Below are 21,964 nucleotides of genomic sequence, written 5' to 3' on the forward strand. Positions count from 1 at the left end.
TTTTTTTTTTGCATTGTTATATTATTTTTATGAGAACTATTGCCCCCACATTCTGAAATAATAAATAATAGCAAACATAAAAAATTATAATTTGTGTAAAAGATAAAGATAAAATAAAACCTGTTTGTAAACCATTATTATATATATAATTGTGACATTATTTTCATGAGAACTATATACATTTCTCCACACATTCTGATTAATTTAATGCATTTTACTTTTGTGAATTCTCATTATTTTGTTATAATCATTATTTGTAATCATGATTCTTATTACAGTATTATTATGAAAACAAAATCTTATCATTAAAATCAGAGTAAATCTAATGCATTACAACAAGGCAAAATCTAATGACGTACTACTGCTGTTTATAAATGCATTACAATTCAAATAATATATGATTTTTTTACATGCTTTCCAGTAATGGGAATTTAAGGGAAATGTATTTACTATGCAAAAACAAAACAAAACAAAAACACACACACACACAAAAAACAACTTGATCAATTAATTTTCTTTTAAAAAAGAAAAAAAAGATTTGATTCATTCATTCATTCACCTGGACATGTTGACAGTTTTGTGTGTGTGTGTGTGTGATTCTACAGTTTAGTTCTTCGGTAATATTTATAAATATATTCAACAGACTGAAATATATTTTGACAGTGCAAAAGCTAAAAGGTACATCTTTGTACCTTATTTGACCCTAAATGATACATGTTAGTACCTTAAAAGTACATATAGGTACCCTAAAGTCTAAAGTGTACTAGTACCTTCTGAAAGGTTACGACCCATTTTTTTGCACCACATGTGTCCAGAACAGAACAGAATGGACTGAAATTAAATCTCTGTCCCTCTCTCTCTCTCTCTCTCTCTCTGTCTGAATGATCTGAGAGATGAAGGATCTATGTCTGTTATCATATAATCAACTGTGCTATTCCCCAGAGGTGAGCAAAATGTGAATCTCCCTAAAGTGTCTCCTCGTAACCTACCGTTGATGATATACAGACACAAGCTTCGACAGAGCTGCAGGAGGACTTTTCCATTCTTATTTCATCATGGTTATTTCTGTGGATATGGGAGAATGTGTTAATAATAGCAGCCAGTTTGTTGTTGATATATTTGCTCCCCTGTGCGTCGGTGAAGTCCGGCTGTAGTCCTGTTCTTGCGTTCATGCGGGTGATGGTGTCTGCCCTGCTCCATGTCTCCTGTAGAATTATAATATCCATCTCTTTGATGCTCTTCTGGAATTCTGTGTTTGAACTCTTTAGTCCAAAGGCTGTTGAATTCAAGCCTTGAATATTCCACATTGATATTGATAGTCATTTTAAGTGTGTGTGAGTAGGTATTACTCTCTCTCTCTGTCTCTCTCTCTCTCTCTCTCTCTCTCTGTCTCATGTGTGAACAATATATAAAACTCACTGTATTGCTTCAGATCATTTGAAATTTAGTGCAAGAGTCTTGCTTTTTTTTTTGGCTTGACAGCCCCGGTCCCCATCCACTTTCACTGGATGGAAAAGAGCAATGTGAACATTCTTCCAAATATCTGATTTTGTGTTCCACTCAAGAAAAAGTAATACAGGATTTGACATGAGCATAATTTTCATTTTTAGGTTGAACTATTCCTTTAAAACACATATGCACACAATTTTGGCTCTTGATTGGATGGATGTGCAACAAATATTCCTTCCTCTGGGTGCATTGTCTCTTATTTGTTTCTTCCGCTGTGTTTACCTCATCACACCTACCACTGATGCCACACCAACAGAGGCACTTTAGGACTACAGTGACAGTAAACGATGAGAAGACAGAGTAGTGGAAAGCCTAAGTGTTGTACGCTTTTGCAACTGGATGCATAAAGTGAGCTTAAGACTGGAAAGCGGCTTTAAAATTAATCGGGGTCCTGTGTGGGATTAGAGAGAAACGCTCTCTCTCTCTCTCTCTCTCTCTCTCTCCCTCTCTCTGTCTCTCCCTCTCTCTCTCTCTCTCTGTCTGTCTCAGGCGGTCTGGTCCAGGTGTTTTCCCGTGTACGCTGAGGTCGGCAGGCTGCTCTCAGAAAACACCGTCGGGGAGGTGAAGATGGTGAAGGTGTATTTCGGTCTTCCTCTGCTGGACCGCGAGCGCACCACACAGAAGGAGCAGGGCGGAGGAGCGCTGATGGACATCGGCATCTACTGCCTGCAGTTCGCTCTGATGGTGTTCAAGGGTGAAAGACCAGAATCCATCCACGCCACGGGAGTCCTGCTGCCCTCAGGTACAATACACCCTTCATATCACCACCACAGGATTTACAGCCATAGTCTTGCGCTTTGTCCGAAGTGCAGCTGAAGGTTTTATCTGAGACGGTTCTTAGCCTGTAGAGGGCTTTTTTTTTATAGGGAATGTTCTCACAACCTTATGAACAAACATTCTTCCAGTAACGTTAATAGAAAGTTCATTCAGTGTTATCTGGTCTTTAATAATGTTCTCAAAACATTAACACAAAAATCTTATTTGTGACCCTGGAGCACAAAAGCAGTCTTAAGTCGCTGGGGTATATTTGTAGCAATAGCCAACAGTACATTGTATGAGTCAAAATTATAGATTTTTCTTTTATGCCAAAAATCATTAGGATATTAAGTAAAGATCATGTTCCATGAAGATATTTTGTAAATTTCCTACCATAAATATATCAAAACTTAATTTTTGATTAGTAATATGCATTGCTAAGAACTTCATTTGAACAACTTTAAAGATGATTTTCTCAATATTTAGATTTTTTTGCACCCTCAGATTCCAGATTTTCAAATAGTTGTATCTCAGCGAAATATATTCATATCCTAACAAACCATACATCAATTGTGAAAAATTGACACTTAAGGCTGGTTTTGTGGTCCAGGGTCACATTTATATGTGGTTCATGGAATGTTTTTCTGAAACATTTTAGTTTACTTTTTTTTTTTAAATGTTACTACTTACTAGTTTCAGATCTGATTCAAAAGTATCTTTTCCATTACATTTGCAAAATGTTAAAATGTAACGTTCCCTTAATGTTTTTAATGTTTTCGCATAACCAAGAAAAAAATGCTTTTTTTAAACTTTTAAAAACCTTTAAGGACTTAAAAGGTCTTAAATCAGAGCAGAAAGTCTTAAAGTCATGAGATTAAATGTTTCACGCACTGCAAAAAAATGTCTTCCTCAGTAGTGTTGTTTCCCGGTACAAATATCTCAACATCCTTAAATCAAGATACTTTTACTGGAGATGCAAAATGAAGATTTTAAGTCATGTTTTCTGAGAAATGGAACAAAATTAAGTTTTGAGTTTATGCTTAAAAAAGAACAAATATCTGTCAAGGGGAATTTTAACTTGTTTTCCCTTTGAATTAAGCCCTTTGACAGATATTTGTTCTTGTTTTAATCATAAACTCACTTCATTTTGACTTATTTGGTCATTTTGCTTCTCAAGTAAATGCATCTTGATTTAAGAGTCTTTAGACATTTGTAGTGCTTACTCAAAGTATTCAAGCTTTATTTTTTTTTTGTAAAATGAATCAAACTTTAAAGCATTGCTAATGCAAAACATTTACATTTAGAGACCATATTGACATATTGTGTTCCCTTCCCTTTGTCTTTTTTTAAAAAAGTCTTAAACTTACCTTTGTGAAACCTGCAGAAAGCCTGTGTATCTTGATGGGAAAGTTAGCAGATGCTCTCAGTGCATGTGTCCGTTCTCTTTTCTTCATCTGTGCATCTTCTGTCAGGAGTTGACGAGTCGATGGTGGTGGTCCTGAAGTTCTCTGGGAACAGGATGGCCATATGCGCTTGCACCATTGCTTGTGATCTTCCAAACGACGCCACCATCTGCGGAAGCAAAGGAATGATCCGAGTGAGGGACTGAATGAGAGCAGACACACGCGGGATTACTCTGATCCTCACTGCAAACAGGCCTACATTTCTAATTCATTCATTTTCAGTTCATTGGTTTGATTCTGTTCTTGTTTATGTGTTTCTAATGCAAACTAATTTTGCATTTAAATACATTCTTGCCACTTAGTAAAGCTATTATAGAGCAGACGTGTAGACCTGTGTTGCCTTTTCAAACAGGGAGACATGTCAAATGCTAAATATAATATATTATAAGTATATAATATAATTAATATATGTATATAAGTAATATACAAATACAAAAACAAAAAGACAGGGCACAACCTAACAGTGTTATTTTAGTATAATTGAGGGTTTTTTATATTTTTAATTAGTTTATATTTTCTGTTTTCATTTTAATTGTAGTTAAAGTTTTAGTAATTTTTTTTGTCTTTTTTTTTTAAATAAGTCTATATAGATTTTATTAATTTTTATTTCAGTTTTAGTTTTAGTTATTTCAGTGCATCATGTTAAACTAAGTAAAAATATGAAATGTTGCTTTGGCAAGTTTTTTTTAATTTTATTTATATTTTATTTAATTTCAGTTAACATTTATTTTATTAACAAAAATTTTGCAGCCGAACACTTTTTGGCTTTGTCAGTTTGTGTAAATCCACTTGGGATTCAGATTTCTTTTTTTACAAATTAATTCCACACGTCTGGTACAAATTTGTGATCTTGTTTAATTAAGTGAAATGTGACAACTTGCCTCAACATGGGGCACATTGTGACATGACCATATTACAGCTAAAAATTTTATCACATTTTTTTAATAAAAAAAAAAATATATATATATATATATATGACAAACTAAAATATTTAAATATTTTGTGAGCAAAACACAATTATTAACCTTATCATATAAATTAATAGTTTTTATTAGTAAATAAAAATAAACACATGTTGAAGAAGGTCATGAAATAATCATTTCTGAACATTTAGGATCTCCCTGTCTGTCTTTATTTGCTTATTTCTAAGGGTGCAGTAAACACAATTCATAAAAGTTAACCATGCAAATTGCATTAAATGAACCAGTAAGAAATGCACTGAGGTTAAAAAAATGTTCAGTGATATCTTCCAAAAGATTCAGAATTTTGTGCACATTTTTTTTTCTCTATATATTGTTGATATGGCCACTAGTAAATAAGTTCTCGTCTCTGTGCACTAGGTGGCTCATCCCATGCACTGCCCAACCACTCTGGAGGTGAAGGGGAAAGAGACAGAGTTTCCTCTTCCTGAACCCGGCCTGCCTCTGAACTTCAACAACAGCACGGGACTGAGATACGAGGCGGAGGAAGTCAGGTGCTGCCTGCTGAAAGGTGACGCATCTGTTAAACCTGCTGTTAGCTCATATGAAGTGCCTTCTGATGAAATGAGCATGAGCTGTGCGTCAGGATGACGTTTATGTTGATCTGTCTGACAGGACTGAAGGAGAGCATCAAGATGTCACTCACAGACTCCGAGCTGCTCATCGAGATCATGGATGAGGCCCGGAGGCAGGTGGGCGTGGTTTATGAGCAGGACAGCCAATGACTGGCCTCCATTCCTTGATTGATCTGATTGGATGGTGCTACTCAAGATAAGGAATCAATCATGCTTGAACATTTGTGTAATAAAAAGTTATTTGTGACAAATTGCAATAAAAGTGACACAAACACAGCGGAATCGGTGATGCTCACTTATAAATTATAGAGTTTGTTTAAAATATTGTAAAAATGCAAAGCACCTTGACTTGACCTTGCATTTACATTCATGGAAGTGACAGATGCATTCAAGGTACAAATGATTTTTCATTTAATAGCCAGTAGCCTTTAGTTTTACATCACAGCCATGAACCATGATTTTCTGAGCCGAGCACTGCTCAATAAAGGCTGCAGGTTTGAAGGTATTGAGACACATACAATGCACATTTTACAATGCATTTTCTGCATTAATTTATAATTATTTCAAATGTTCTTGAAAAACAAAAACACCTCCACAAATCCATATATAACATTTTAAATAACTTCAATAATATATATAATTTAATACATATTTGTAACAGTCTTCAGCCTGCTACTAGTTGAGTTCAGCTGCAGTTTCATTCCTCGCTTGTAGGGGGCAGCCTAAACTTCGGTTGATCACGGATAAATGTAGTAGCTTAATAGAAGAAGAGAGTATGGATACCTTTTGGTAGTGTGCCAATGTGCCTAGTAGCAGCATCTGAGCTGATCTACTGCATTTGGGGAAGGCCCTTGTTGAGAAACATTTTTGTTTCCTTCTCAACTGTGAGTATGGTTACTTTATTGCATTCATTTATTTATGAAAGAGTTATTTTGATGACCCATTTAGTAGAAAACAAAACTATTGGGTATTTTTTTCTATGTTTAATTGGTAGTAAGAGGATAATAATTGAGGTGTTTTTTCTGTTTGTAGAAGGGTTTTTTCCCTATGTTATGCTTGATACATATGGAAGCGTTGGGGATTGAATTGGAATCTTCGTTGGTGGAGTTGGCAAGTAGGCCTACTAAAGTCTATCTGTTTGGTTCCCTACCATGGAGTTGCTTTAAGGACTGATTCGACGCTTTACAATACGGATTATAATTGTGATTCAAGGACAACGTTTGGGCCTACTTCAGTCGTTGTTGCCATTGGACTTCTTCAATGTCTAACATGATCACAGATAAGACTACTTTCTTTGACTTTTAAACATTTAGTGCTTTCACACTCAAGGACTTGATTCATAGTTTGATCAAGATGGGTCCATTTTTTATCTCAGATGAACAAGTGGTGTTCGATTGATATTATCACTGTTGTGTTTGGTGCAAAATGTGTATTGTTTTCGCTAGTATCATTTAAATTGAAAGGAATACAAGTTAAAGAAAGAGTTTTGTGGCTGCCTTATTTTATTTGTTAGAATTAATCAACGTTTATGTTGGAAACCCACCCAAAAATCAGATATATAACTAACATTGGTTTAAATATTAATCTGAGTGGTTATATAATGGCGCCCGAACGGGGACACATTTTCGTATGAGATATTGTTTATTCTGCTAATAAAATATGGCAAGCCAAGGATCTAATGACGGGGATGAGCAGGAACCCAAACTTGATTTTTCTTCTGATGCATTCCTTAGCAGAAGAGAGCCTGTTAGAGAACTAATCGATACATTTAGTACACTTTATGTAGACTCAGAAGAAGAAAATGAAGTGGTTGAGGCTAAGAATGAAATTAAACAGCAGATTAGGGATCCTTCACCTCATGAACCTGAGAAAGAACAAGAAGAGGCACACACACAAGAGCAAGTGCAAATACCAGGTGCAACATTAATAGAACAGTTAATTGAGCGAGTCGTTTTGAAAAGTGGGTTCAAAAGATGAATGAAAGCGTGACCTTTGCTGAGTGTAAAGCTATTGAAGAAAGAGTGACTTACCACCTGGAACGAGAATGTGAGAGAGTCCAGAAAAAAATGGAGCTTAAACTTCAAGATTTGGGTAAATCTATGGTGGACTGTTTGAAAAGGCGAGATGCTCAAATTGACCACAAATTAAAAACCCTTACGCCTGTTATGTCTACTCCCATACATCCCAAGTCAAATCTTTATGCTCCTGTTTCTAGAGCTACAGTGACTAACCAGACTTACCATGTGCCAAGTAGCCAAATGCCCTGCTTAGAAGGTATGTCAATGATGTCATTCCATCCTCCAGTGAAAATAGAATTTCCAAGTTTTAGTAATAGTGGAGAGGAAGATCCTGTTACTTTCATAGAGAGATGTGAGGAATATTTTGCCATTCGTCCTCTCAATGATTGTGAAATTCTTGCTTCTTTAACATCAGTATTAAAGGGTACTGCCAAAGATTGGTGGCTGGCAGAGAAGAAGAACGTTCAGACATGGCAACGGTTCAAATATCTTTTTGCGCTCATTCTTAAGTGAAGACTATGAAGAAGAAGCTGCTAGAAGATTACTGGAAAGGAAGCAGGGCGCTAAAGAGAGTATTAGAGATTTTACTTATTACAGAGCCTTATGCCTTTGAAGAAACAAGGACATGTCAGAGAGGGAAGTTGTACATGCCATCTTACGGAATTGCAACCCACGACTAGCGAGTTTACTCTGAGGAACTGTGAGAGGGGTGGATGATTTGGTAAGATTTGGCACTCAAATTGAAAAGGATTTTGAAGAGTCTAGAAGATACTGGAGCCAAGTTAATTCAGAGACGCAGCAACGGAGAGCGAATGCTTCTAGAGAAGTTGTACTAAAGTCTTCGCCAGCTACAACAATTTAAATATAATTTAATACATATCATTTAATACATATCATTTAGAGTACAGTATTAAAGCTTTCTTGAAAAAAAAATTATAAAAATAAAAAAATATGTATAATTAACTGGGTTTTGCTACTCTTTAGAGCCAGTGGGTATTATAAATAACTTTTTTTTTTAAGTTAATATTTATTCATTAATGTATTTATGTATTCACTGATTATCATTTATAGTACAGGATTAAATCTTTCTTTAAAAACAAACAAACTAAAACAAATTCATATAGTATGTTTAATTATCTGGGTTATGCTACTCTTCGGAACCAATTTTACAAACTTTTTTATTTTACAAAAAATGGCTACATTTTAAATACAGATTAAAAAATATATACATATATATTACTTTTTAATTTTGTTACCCTTCAGAACCAATGGGCATTATAAATAACTTTTTTAAGTTAATATTTATTCATTAATTTATGTATTCATTGATTATGATTTATAGCTACATTTTAAATAAAGGATTTTATAAAAAATAAAAAAATTCATATTTTTTGTGTCGCTGGAACATACGTTGGGTCTGAATGGGTTAAGATGAATTTTCCAGCAACAGTGTTGCATGATACTGTTTGAAACATTGATTGCTGCATATTATGTATTACTGTGTAGTGTTTCACTTTCACATACTACAAAAACAGTAGTAATCAGTATATTCTGCACAGTGTTTGTCACCATCTGCTGGTTCTTACAGAAACACACACACACACACACACACACACACACACACACACAGTGAGACACAGACGCCATCATGGGGATCAGGTGGGGAATCTGCAGCGCTGGGAAAATCAGTCATGACTTTACAGTGGCACTGAAGACTCTGCACCAGGTAAAGAGCCGAAACACACCTGCTGACATGAGAAAAGCGCTCAAGAGAGGCTTCAGGACACTTTACACGCACATGCGCACCGAATGTTAACTTCATTAACTTTTTTCTTGCAATTGTGAGAGAAAGTCAGAATTATGAAATAATGGGAAAAAAATCACAATTACCTTTTTCTTTTTTTTTTTTTTATTCCATGGCGGGGGAAAAAAAACTAAATCTGAGACACAAACTGAGAATTCTGAGAAAAAATATAGAATTGTGAGATATATAAACAAAGAATTGCCAAATGTAGGCTAAACTTGGAATTGCAAGAAAAAAAGTGAGTTTACATTTCAAAATTCTGACTTTTTTTCCTTGCAATTCTGAGGGAAGAACAGTCAGAATTGTGAGATATAAACTTGCAAATTCCAAATAAAAGTTTGAATTGTCCAAAAAGTCACAATTAATATTTTTTAAGCTTCCATATTAATTCTATTTTTTATTTGATTCTATTAGATATCTTGATATCTTTTTCCAGAGCTTCATCAGTTGTTATTTTCTTTTTTCTTTAAATTGTATTTTCTTTAAATTCAATATTTTATCCTGTTGATAATCATAATAGTCCTATTGGAGATTGATCTTTTTTGTTTTATTATGGACTCCTGTAAGAAGATGATGGAAGCCTGTTTTACTCCAAGGAATGCAAAAATAAAAAAGGTCGTTGCAACGTTGTATCTCAGAACTTTGTCTTCTTTTCTTAGAGTTCTCTTCTTGCAGTTAATTTTGTGATAAAAAGTTGCAACTTACCTTTTTCCCGGGAGAGCGTGCTACAAAAGAAGAGAAACCACTGGCCATGATCCTGAAGGAGGTCCAGGAACTGATCGCCACACGTCTTCCTCATGGAGGTCATGCATGACTTTATTACGAATAGATATCTTTTGTAACATTATAAATGTCTTTACTGTCACTTTTTATCAATTTAACATAACCTTGCTGAATAAAAGTATTAATTTCTTTTGAAAAAAGAAAGAAAAAGTACTGCCCCCAGACTTTTAATCGGGAGTGTATAATGTTACAAAAGATTTCAAACACCGATCTGATCAGACTAAATTTAAATCACTAACTATATTTACTGTTTTAAAGGCTTTATGTGATGAATCTCTCTGATGTCAGCGTGTTGCGTCTGCGTCTGCGTCTGCTGTTTATTAAACAGGGTTAAAGCACTAACAGCTGCAGTGAAGACCCTTCCATTCCAGCTGCTCTGCTCTGTTTGAATTCTCAGCGCTCATGTAATGTAAATATTTGATCATATATTACTGTAGCTGCTGACTAATACAGCTATTAAGGTGAAATTATTGCCGTGCTGCTGAAAGTAAATCACATGCACCCAAACAACTCGTGATGGTCATTCAGATTATTCACTTTTACATTCGTTCATTTGGCAGATGCTTTTATTCAACGTGGCTTTGACTGGATCTGATGCAGGCCTGCAGGACACATCACTTTTTAATAATAATAATAATAATGGATTTTTTAAAAATTTGAATCACACCTTTCATGCATAAAATGTGCCATAATGTGCTTCACTGGTCAGAATAACAACATTTAAAACATATGTATTTATATATAAATGTGATTAATTAAATATATATTTTCAGGGCTGTTATTTAAGCATTAACCACAAGATGGCACGTTTGTGAAATGATCGGCTTGACCTTCAGCTCATCTCTGCTGTGTCATGTGGAGCAGGTCTGAAGGAGAGCTCGCGCATGTCTCACGCAGACTCTGCGCTGCTGGCTGAGATCACGGATGAAGCCCGGCTGCAGGTGGGCGTGGTCTACAGCCAGGACAGCCAATGAGCTCATACCATCATCACCATCAGTAAAGGTTTCTGGTGCTCTTACATTTGCTCTTTTGCATTGGTTCAACCTCAAAATAAAAGCAGTGTTTTATTCTGTTGACATCATGTGTGTCTTTCTGTTTTCACTCATCTCATCTGCATACGGTATTAGAAAATTCAGTGAGATTTCTCCATAATAAACCACCTTCTGTTTTAGATACTACAAAGACTAAATCACATAAATGCTCCATTTTCTAATTCAGCCTGACATTAATTTTGCATATTGTTGAACTTAATATATGTTATAATATTGTTGCAGTTTGTGGTGACATTAATGCAACATAACGAATATGTGTTAATTTTATATGATGATTTTTGAACTGTGTTGAGTCCACTTGTCACCTGATGCTTTGCTGACGCCTGCATTAATGAACCGCTCTGGCTCCAGTTCTCATCTGATAAGGCTCATTTGTTATACAGATGCTCTTATGTAAGTGACCTTGAGCAGGAACACAAAGGAAGCATTCATCGGGAAAGCAGAGCTGTTACTTTATCCAGAGAGCATTCAGACCTCATCTGCTGTATAAACCCACACACTGAAAAATGAACAGGAGAAACTGCACTTTTATTGTAAGTGATTAGACTATCAGCTTTAGGCCTGAAACACACTATACAAGTGCATGCATGCAAATAATGTCAAGTTTGAGTTCATGCATCATGTTATGGAAGTGGCACTATAGCATTTTTAGAGATATCTGAACAATAGTATAGCTGAACATTAGCTCACAAAATGTTAATAATTTAAAACTTGAAATGTTATACTAGGTTTTAATAAACAATTTTTATAAAAAAAATAGTAGTTTAATAATTATATCAGCTGTTGATTGCGTAAGAATAAAATCTGAATTTTTGGAATAAGCTTCAATTTCATGTCAGATCAGTCTTGTTTTTATTTTTTATTAATGTAGAACACGGCCAACATGACTTACAATAACTGTATACAAAACCAGGGCTTTAAATATTTTGCATAAACCTCACACCTGATGCTTTTAAACCTTTGAAAACATTTTCGTTCTTTAGCTTTTGAATACATTTTTAATATTTTATACTTTTGGTAGTTAGAAAAAGGGTACATTATGTTGAGACTGAATGTTTATTATAAAGCACTTTGCTTCAACTATTGTTTTTAAATGTGCTCTGTAAATAAAGATATAAACCGTATAATCAGTAAATGAAATTGGAACATAAAAAATTAAAAGTATATATATATATATAAATAAATAAAAAAAGTGGCACTGACAAAACCACAGGAGTCTGTCCAGGTGCTCATCTTGCTTTATTAATTCAGTCTTGAATAATACAACAATGATAGTATAGTTTACTCTTACAGTTATAAGTACATCTTGCACCCTAGCGACACAAAGCAGGTAGATCTGAACACACACTCACTCTCTCTCTCACACACATTCAGGAGCAGCAGAGACGGACGAGTGCGTCGTGAGGTGATGAACAGGAGAGGTGGATGCTGGGAATGTGACCGAGGCTGCTCAATCGATCTTCATCTCTCAGAAACTCTGCCGTTCTCTTACTCCAATAAAACACAATGAAATGAGCTGGACGTGGACATCCCAACGTTAACATTTCAAAAAATATATAGCACATTGGTCGCCTCGCCCCAAATCAAATGGTCTCAAGGACAAGTGCAACACAGAATGTAACATCATTAGGAGTGTGAACAAAGAGACAGTGCAAATAAAGCACACGGGACAGACTAACACTACAAATAAAACTAACTAGAGTTACAGTACGCCTTAGCCCTTTGCCACATGCTTGTTTCAGGAAGCTGCTGTTTGTTCAAGGGCAAAGGTGTTCGCTCGGCGCTCACGACCCGTCTGTGCTTCACCGGGCATGCAGACAGACGAGCACATGAGTGTGAGATTATGCTCGAGACTGAAAAGGAAATGAAAGTAGTGAGAACAAAACGTCTAAGTGATGATGGTCCACAGGTCTGTGGGAGGAGCCAGGCTCGTGATGATGAAGATGATGGTCTGAAAGCCTGCTGGAGTCGGGTGGGATGCGATGGAGGGAAGGGAGTGCTGTATGAACAGCTGCGGTCCTGTCCAGCTTACTGCACTGGGACGACACGCATGGTGTTGGTGTAACCGGATCCTGGACGCCAGCCGGTCAGGACGATCACCACATCACCGGGCTTGACGAACCCACGAGCCTTACCTGAGAGAGACAAGAGGGTTTGATATGAAGAACCCTGATCACAGGTGTGTTCATGCATTCACACTGACAGCCCATGTTTATGCATTTACATTATTATTTTCAGTTTAGTGTGCATTAGTACTAAGTTGTGGTATTACTGTGTCATTTGCACTTAAAACAGTCTGCAGTGTAAAATGTAACTGGTTGTAGCTACGCTCACTGGTCCTTGTGAAAAGAAAAAGCACAACATTTAACCTTAAATTATGACTTGTGTGAACGGTATGGAAATCTATACTCAAATGTCAAATACCTGCTGACTTTAACATGCAAACATTTCAGTTTAATGGTGTTAGGATAAAAGTTTTATAGTTTAATATTAACAGGTTATTTTTCATAGTCTGTGCATCAAAGCTACTTTGATAGTTTTTAATGTATTAAAAAGCCTCTTGATGAATGTTTACTATGCTTATTTATATGTAATCAGCTGGAAATTTTGGAAACACTTTACAAAAGCATTAATAACTAACATTGAGCAATGCATTTCTTATAGTATTTATTATCTTTGTTAACTTGAGTTGATAAAAACCACAACAGTTCATGGTTCATGTTCTGTGCATTAAATATTGACATTAACTTTTGATTTTAATAATGTATTATGATATGTAGAAATGAGCATTAAGATTAATAAAAGCTTTAGAATTATTTTTCATTGTGAGTTCATGTTAATGTAGTTAACCAATGTCAACAAATAGAACCTTACTTTAAGGTGTTACCAACATTTTTATAAGATCTTTTAGAAATATACCTGTTTATTGTAGACTAAATTAAAAAAAAATGCGCATGAGCAGTTTTCAGTTTGCTCAGAAATTAAAGAAAGTCTCTTGGTGATCAAGAAATCCTGGATACTGACAATACTGCGGACAGCTTTAAGGCTGGAATTCACTACGCAACTTTTGCACAGATCTTTACCCTTAATTTAGTTGCTGAAAGTCAAAGAGACTCTCTGCAGATTTTAAGCAGTTGGAGCTGATGGATTTCATAGAAAACTGTGTTGTGTATGATGTGTACAGACTGATATTTTAGCTTCAGACTATGATTCCATTCATTTGGAATATATCAAACATGTTTGACATTTTGAGCCGATTTTAGAACGTGAGGCTGTGCGATGTCCAGTTTCTCACTCTAACCATTTGGCAAATGTATGATAATGTTTTAAAATGAGTGTGCTCCAGTCTTCCGCCTCTGTGTCTTACCAACTTCCATGGCAAAATTGACCCTCAGGTCCACATCCTCGGCCCAAACATCGTTGCCAGGATTGTTGTAGAACACAGGGAAGATGCCGCGGTACAAATTAATATTAATTACAGCTAACCCACCACCATTAAATCATGGATATTATTTAAACATGGTCAGAGATAAAACCGTGACCAGTAAAGTGTAAGTGATTTGTGATGATATCAGGGTTAAAGAAACTCATATCATGCAAAAGCATGAAGGAGTGAATGAAGAAGAAAGGTTGAGCACGTCAAGACATCAAGCATGCAGGTTTTCCGAAAGCTTTGAGCTCACTCAGAACAACAAACCAGCTTCAACAAAATATGTGTTTGTTAAAGCCAAGGGATTTATTCTGCTGGTGAATATTTCCAACTTCAGGAGTGTCTGGGCTAACTCAAACATGCCAACCTTGAGCACAACGCAGAGCACTGGAAAAGATTTAACAGGCTCATCAAGAACTGGCAGACAATTTAAGAGACTGTTAAAATGGACCGTGAGCTTCAGCGAAGGCTGTTGTCTGTAACTGACCCTGACACAACTCAGACAAACAAAACCAGCTAGTGAAGGCGAAACACATGCGTATGAGAGAATGAAAGTCATGAAGGATGCTGTGGCACTGAAGAAATATTACGGGTTAAACAAAATATTTAACAGGGTCCAAAATTTGGGACTAAATATAAAAAAATAATTTTGTTGATGATGCTGGTAACCCGTAATATTCCTTTGGAAATTCCTTTTAGTATTTTTTTAAGATGAGTGAAAAAATAAGTTATGAGTGAAAACATGAGGAATGTGTGAGTCAGATACTAGAGCGTTTAGTTGTCTTTCAGGGTTAATGTGTGTCAGTAGGGGGCGCTCTCACCATGTGCTGGGTGCGTACGGCCTCCAGAGGATAGTCTCCCTTTGCGGTCTCTCCACTCAGCATGATGCAGTCGGCACCATCCAGAACGGCGTTGGCCACATCGCTGCCCTCGGCACGAGTAGGGCGAGGCTTCTTGATCATGCTCTCCAACATCTATAAACACACAAGACTTGAGTGGACTTGAGATACAGTTATTTTACAGATGCACTAGTTCTGGAAGAACAACCATTTCAAGAAAACTGCTCCTTTACTTTCATTAGAGCAATTAAACTGCAAGATTAACCCTTTTAAAACACTACAAAATAATATATTATGGACTTTATTTTCTGGAGAATGCATGTTAATATGGGGTCGTATCTCAGCATAGCTGACCTGTGTGGCACAGATGATTGGCTTTCCTGCTTTGTTACAGCGACCAATCATCATCTTCTGGGCCAGAAACACCTTTTCTGTGGGGATTTCAATACCCAGGTCTCCACGGGCAACCATGATGCCATCGCTGGCCTCCATGATCTCATCAAACCTGGTGAATAAAAGGAGATGCATTCAAATCCAAATAATTTTTAAATCACACATCTAATACTACATATTGAGTTTGGGGGTCGGTACAGCTGGAGAAACAGGTGTCATCAGCTTACCTGCGCACACCCTCGTGGTTCTCCAGCTTGCTGATGATCTTGATGTTCTTGCCCTTCTCTCCCAGCACCTTACGCACCTCGTGCACATCAGATGCCTTGCGGATGAAGGAGGCAAAGATCATGTCGACTCCCATCTCCACGCCGAACAGCAGGTCCTTGACGTCTTTCTCTGACACGGCGGGCAGGTCGACTGCAGCACCCGGCAGATTGACACCCTTCTTACTACCCAGAGTTCCTCCATTCTCAATTTCACACACCAGATAGTCCGAGCCTGAGAAAGAGACTTTATTCATCAAGCAGAAAAAGATGATTCTACCCATTACACAGTGTCCACACAAGTAGCAAACCAGCGTTATGTCACATTCACTTGAACAGACTAATGAGTTATAAATGCAATACTGTGCTTCAGCAACAGAAGCAAAAAAGTAAAAGCATCAAACTGATTTATCACAGGGTTCCTGCAGGTTTTGTGAGGGTAAATTTAATGACCAAGTAAAGAAAATGTAAGGAATAAATGGAAGGAGACACAAAAGTGAGTTTATGATTAAAACAAGAGCAAATTAGGGCTGCAACTAACGATTATTTTGATAATCAATTAGTTGGTCGATTATTTTTTATTTTATTTATTTATTTATTTTTCTTCGATTAATCGGATTAAAAACAAACAATTTTATTTTTTTTATTTTATTGACAAAAACACACTATTCCACATTCTGCCCAATGTCCTTAAAACAAACGTTCCAACTGAATGCTATGAAAACATACATTGCTTATCAATTTATTAGACCACACAAACTCAGTGGTAACGAATAGGTAAGAGTAATGTTCTGCAGGAACACACGTTCATTTGACCACAGTCACGTCTTAGCCCGATTCGGACGGTAATTGTTTCTCATATGGACGTCTGTAAAAATAAATTTACTTATCACCTCAGTGATAAAACTCATGGATTCTGAATAGGGCTTAGTGTCATTTCTTTATCCTGTTAAAGGCGGTTTTGAAGCGTCTGATATTTATATTCAGACAATTACACGCTTTTATCCCTTTACAGTTCCTACTCTCATAAAATACTCGCAATGCATGTTGACCTTTAAACCTTTATTTAACTTTCAACAACAGATATTTCAGCACAATTAATGTTTTTGCGCTGATTATTAATTGTCTCTGTTTTCCATCTGTCTGACACGCGTGCACGTGCCCGCCGCGCTAGCGCTCATTCAGTAAAGATTAAAATTTAACACAGACTGTCAGGACTGTCAGGACGGACCTTTATGCAAAAATGGAAATGCTCGCGTGAATTTGTGACATTTATACATAAGGATATGACCGTTAACTGAAAGTGTTTTTGCGCTGAGGACGCACACGCATCTGTTAAAGCGCCTGACAGGGCAAGCCATTACGCTAATGCATTAGCTTAAAGCTTAAAATAAAGAATTCTCATGTTTTGGGCAGCTTGGATCACGTAACTCTCCTGCAGCATCTCATTCTGTTTTCTCCACTATTTTAGATGCATTTTGTCCATAGAAATAAGTAATTCAGTGCTTTAATTTGACGCGACCGGCTGAAGTTGGACAAGTATGTAAACTCCGTTGGACGTGCACTGTGGGCAGACCCGATTAATCGATAATGAGAATCGTTGTCGATGATTTTCATAATCGATAATAATCGATTAGTTGTTGCAGCCCTAGAGCAAATATTTGCCAATAGGATCAGAAAAATTCCCTTTTCAAAGGTAATTTACAAATTTTTCACCATTGACAGATATTTGTTCTTATTTTGTGAACACTGCGTCTTCTTATCTTCATTTTGCAACTCAAGTAAATGTATCTTGATTTAAGGATGTTTACATGTTTGTACTGAGGAAGATGGTCATCTTTTTGAAATGCATGCAACATTTAATGCCATAACTTTATGCTGATTAAAGACCTTTTTAAGGCCTTAACACGTGAAAGGTACAACATCATAAATGGAGATGTTCGTGTAACAGCTGATGTTAAGTACACTTAAATGTCTCATGGCAGTACGATTGTTAACTGACAGCACAGGTTACGTCATTCTTATACCTTCTGTGAACACGCTCAATCACACGCAAAGATCAAGGTGTGTTTTTAGACTAGCGAAGCACAACACACACACTCGTGCACAAATGAGCAGACACTTATGTGCGTGCAGTGTGTGATATGACAGGACACAAAGTCCATCTGTTAAGAGTTTGATCTACTGACCATGCAAAGGAAGTCTGCTGTAACAAACTAGGTTAGACGAGTACCTTTGATCAATGACGTTAGTGCTGTCATACAGATGTAGTACTAATCGCAATCTAGTCACTTTCGTTTCAGTAGCTCTACACTCAAGGTCATTCTGTTTGTTTAAGAGTGTGAAATGTTTGTGCTAGATGGCAGAATTTGTTTAACCCAAAGCCCTCGAACAGAGGAGTCACATCAGGGTCAGCTTTCAGGTACGAATCACCACAATCCCATGATCAAAGCAGACAGGAAGTGTACGGTTGCTGCGTTTTAGTGGTTTAGGCTTTGGCTCACAGATAGTAATCAGAGGGTTTCAGGTTTGTTGACGTGAAAGTTGTTTTCTGAACTCACACATGCACCAGTGTACTGCATCAGAGTCTGTCTGTAATCAAGTCACATTTCATGTGGACACAATGGATCACAAAATCATCTAACCAAATTTGTACAATGAAATGTTACCTAGCTAGCGGTAAACAGCTGTTGCTAATACTCATGGTGGTATCTGCGAATAATTCAATGTGAATAAAAGACTAAAATCAAGTAGGGATGTAACGATGCACCCTGTGCAGGTTGAAAATCAATAAAAATGTGTCTTCAAGTCGGTTGAGATGTTAAATGAATTAAATGGAGTGGGGGTTTATATAACTGTATATCTGAGGGGAACTGACTGTCTTCAGAAAAGTTTAGATGGTATTTAGATAGTACTTTCTTTCCATCTTGCCTCTTTATAATGCATTTAAAGTAGTGTTCATAAGCGCAGCTCTGCTTTGTTTACAACGGTAAACAATGAAACGCTGCGGTTCCATAAGCGCCACCTGCTGTCAATCTGCGTTCTCATTCAGTCTGTCTGCTGTTTGTTTCGTTCAGATATGTTTTATGTAGTATAGTTTCACAAAGCTAATATCACACCATTCTGTTTTTGCTTCAGATTTCAAAATGATACAATCTAAATCTAATTCAAATCAAAAACTGCTGATGCATCTTTGTTTGGATCGTGATTAAATGCAGTGGTTGCCTCTGATTTAAGATGGCCTTAGCTTGTTTAAAATAATTTCTTTTATTTGTATTATTTATTTATTTGGGATTTGTTTTAAAATTTCTGTTTAGTTTTGTTATTTGACATTTTTTTAATTTCACAAAGAAATGTGTGGCATTTTGTCTGAGAAATAATAAAACAACACCTTTTCATTTGTAATTTGTCTTATCGTGAGAAAATCGTATTGTGAAACCAGTATCGTGAATCGTATCACATCGTGAGTTGAGTGAATCGTTACATCCCTAAAATCAAGGCAATCAAACCCTCTTTGAACCTACAGTAGATGAGACAAACTGAACATTCATTACAGAAACATCTCTATAGCTACAAGGCAATGCTGAGTGAAGATCAAACACACAGTAAATCAGTGAATCTTATACAAACAGACTTACACACAACCTAAGAATGTGACTGTACACTGACATGTCTTTATGGTCAGTGAAGTCATACAGCACTAATCAAACACACACACACACACACAACCCCATGAGCTGGTCTTTGTGTGCTTGAGCTGACTTGGATTTTGTATCTTAAGGCGGACGCTACTAAAGCTCAATTTAAAACAGAGATAATCCATCTGACACAGCCTGAAGCGCAGGAAAGTCAATGTGATGATATCCAGACAATTACAGCTCTGTTGGCACACGCACATCAAAATCATGATCATGTCAGACTGAACTGTGAATTTAGGTTTCTAAATCAAATCAGACAAATTTGTGCAAATAGTCAGCTATCTACTTTAAATATTCTTACAGGAAAGTGAAACCAGTCACATGACCACAGTTTGGCAACAGGATGGTTTTGGCGAGGACTTCACTGCGGTCACTAACCTAATAAAACCCCACTGCATTGATGCCATGGTGGGCTGTCGTACGTGAGCAGATACACATCACAGGGAAAACACTCACACACTCTTCCTCACGTAGTCATGTGATGACTAAGACAGGCAGAGTGGAAAATCCAGGCCCTCGTGCAGTGAGCCACACACACTCATAGTGAAAGGAGGGGCTATTCCACTTCCTGATACTACAGGAAATGATGCAAACTGTGGTTTGTGTAACTAATGAGATGGTAATGCTACATGCAGCATGGCAAACATGCCTGTTGTCAATCCTGGTATTGATTGCTTTACGCTATGTGGCTCAACAGACAGCATCTGATGCTAACAAGGACACTGAAGGTCAATATTAGTCAGGAATGTCTTGTTATTATAGGCCTGTTTTATAACCACATTCCCTGCTTTATCTCCAAAAATTCCAGCTATGAAATTCCAGCCTTGTTCTCAGAGCTCAGTGAACAGGAAGAATCCATACAGCAACACCCTGGCAACCAGTAACACCCTAGCATCACGGTCAAGTCAAATTAATCTGTTTGTTCTGTCGTGACGTACACAAAACTGTTTGCAGGTCCAAGTCTCTACTTGTTCCAATTGAGAATAACATCTCAATTCATATTCATATCACACATTTAAGCTTTAAAAACTCACGGGTTGCACTAGTCTACAGAATATTTTTCGATTCAAAAGATGAATCACTGTTTGGCCATCTGAGATTTCAGTATGGAAAGGTTAGGATTATGGCTGTGCGATTTGGGGGAAAATATCAAATTGCGATTTTTTTGACAGATATTGAGATTGCGATATGATTTGCGATTTTTAAATTTGCAAAGTCACGCTTCAGCTCAATATTGTCAATAATGTGCAGCACAGTATGCGTATCATTACCCTGCTGAAAAAAACAATAGAAACCACAGGTTGCGCGCGTGGGTCAAGCCTCGTCCATACTGCCAGATGCGCTCGTGGAGACTTGCGGAGCCAGATGCGAGTATAAACGAGCATTACGAGACAGGCTGTGAGTGCGGCAAGCGTGAACGGCTCGTCCGTGACGTGGGATTCGCGCCGCGTGGGGCAGAGAGGAGCGAGTATGAGAAGCATTCACAGACACAGGCTGTGTGCGCGCTCTTCTGAATTGGGAATAGCTAACATGCATTATAAACTGATTTCAAATTAATCTGTTGGGGAGATAAAAGGTGTAAAATAACGTTCACGTACTAACAAAAACATCTAAGAATGTATCTTTTATTCTCCAGGGGCCGGTTGCACCAGCTAGACGTAAAAACGCTGGGTGTAAGCCCTACGCTGGGCTTTGCAACGTGGCAATGTCTCAAATCGCGATTTCGATTAATCGCACAGCCCTAGTTAGGATGATGATTTTTCAGTAGTATTACAGCACACCGTTTGCTGTTAGCATCTGATAGAGCGATTGGACCCAGAAACGGTGGCCCGTGACGTCAGACTTAAAAAGCAGATTTTATCCATTTATTAAAGGGGTCATATGATGCTGCTAAAAAGAACATTATTTTGTGTATTTGGTGTAATGAAATGTGTTTATGCGGTTTAAAGTAAAAAAAAAACACATTATTTTCCACATACTGTGCATTATTGTTTCTTTTCTATAAACTTTTATAAAGAATATCTCTTTGGATTTGAGACTTTAGTCTTTGCAACTTTACAGATCTTCTTTATGCACCAAGAGCTTGTAACACTCCAAAGAGAAAGGAAAAAATGAAATCGCATCATATGACCCCTTTAAATTTTTTTTTTTACAGTCAATCACAATGATCTGAATTAGCTTCGACACAAATAATACATACCTACAATAACTGGTTTAGTAACTGTAAGAGTCTAAAGGCCCGTTCACACCAAGGACGATAACTATAAAGATAACGATAAAGATATAGTTCTAAAAATCGTTCTCAATATTAAAGAATAGCAGAGTCCACACCACAACTATAACGATAACGATACAGAGAAACGATATCGTTGGAATCACTTTCAAAACGATTTTTCTCCAG

General features: G+C 36.9%; 3 protein-coding genes across 3 annotated transcripts in view; 2 read left to right on the forward strand and 1 right to left on the reverse strand.

Annotated features, from left to right (window-relative positions):
- dhdh.1 (dihydrodiol dehydrogenase, tandem duplicate 1) overlaps positions 1-5,559 on the forward strand; it is a 6,857-nt gene extending 1,298 nt beyond the window's left edge. The window contains exons 4-7 of the mRNA XM_016513845.1: positions 1,999-2,251; positions 3,738-3,862; positions 5,069-5,219; positions 5,324-5,559. Coding sequence (XP_016369331.1) covers positions 1,999-2,251; positions 3,738-3,862; positions 5,069-5,219; positions 5,324-5,433 — 639 coding nt within the window. The 3' untranslated portion in view covers positions 5,434-5,559. The remainder of the gene's footprint in view (positions 1-1,998; positions 2,252-3,737; positions 3,863-5,068; positions 5,220-5,323) is intronic.
- Positions 5,560-12,162: 6,603 nt separating this feature from the next.
- On the reverse strand, positions 12,163-16,122 carry LOC107709388 (pyruvate kinase PKM-like). Its single transcript, XM_016513840.1, has 5 exons — positions 15,830-16,122; positions 15,564-15,714; positions 15,167-15,344; positions 14,308-14,421; positions 12,163-13,075 (listed from the first exon to the last, which is right to left on the reverse strand). The coding sequence occupies exons 1-5, from the start codon at positions 16,120-16,122 to the stop codon at positions 12,969-12,971; spliced, it is 843 nt and encodes a 280-aa protein (XP_016369326.1). The 3' UTR covers positions 12,163-12,968.
- Positions 16,123-20,852: 4,730 nt separating this feature from the next.
- LOC107709395 (poly [ADP-ribose] polymerase 6) overlaps positions 20,853-21,964 on the forward strand; it is a 31,045-nt gene continuing 29,933 nt past the window's right edge. The window contains exon 1 of the mRNA XM_016513846.1: positions 20,853-20,863. The gene's annotated coding sequence lies outside the window, so the exon portion shown is untranslated. The remainder of the gene's footprint in view (positions 20,864-21,964) is intronic.

Source organism: Sinocyclocheilus rhinocerous, unplaced genomic scaffold (assembly GCF_001515625.1).
Source record: "Sinocyclocheilus rhinocerous isolate Xijiao unplaced genomic scaffold, SAMN03320098_v1.1 scaffold3403, whole genome shotgun sequence".
In the NCBI taxonomy this organism is placed as follows: Eukaryota; Metazoa; Chordata; class Actinopteri; order Cypriniformes; family Cyprinidae; genus Sinocyclocheilus; species Sinocyclocheilus rhinocerous.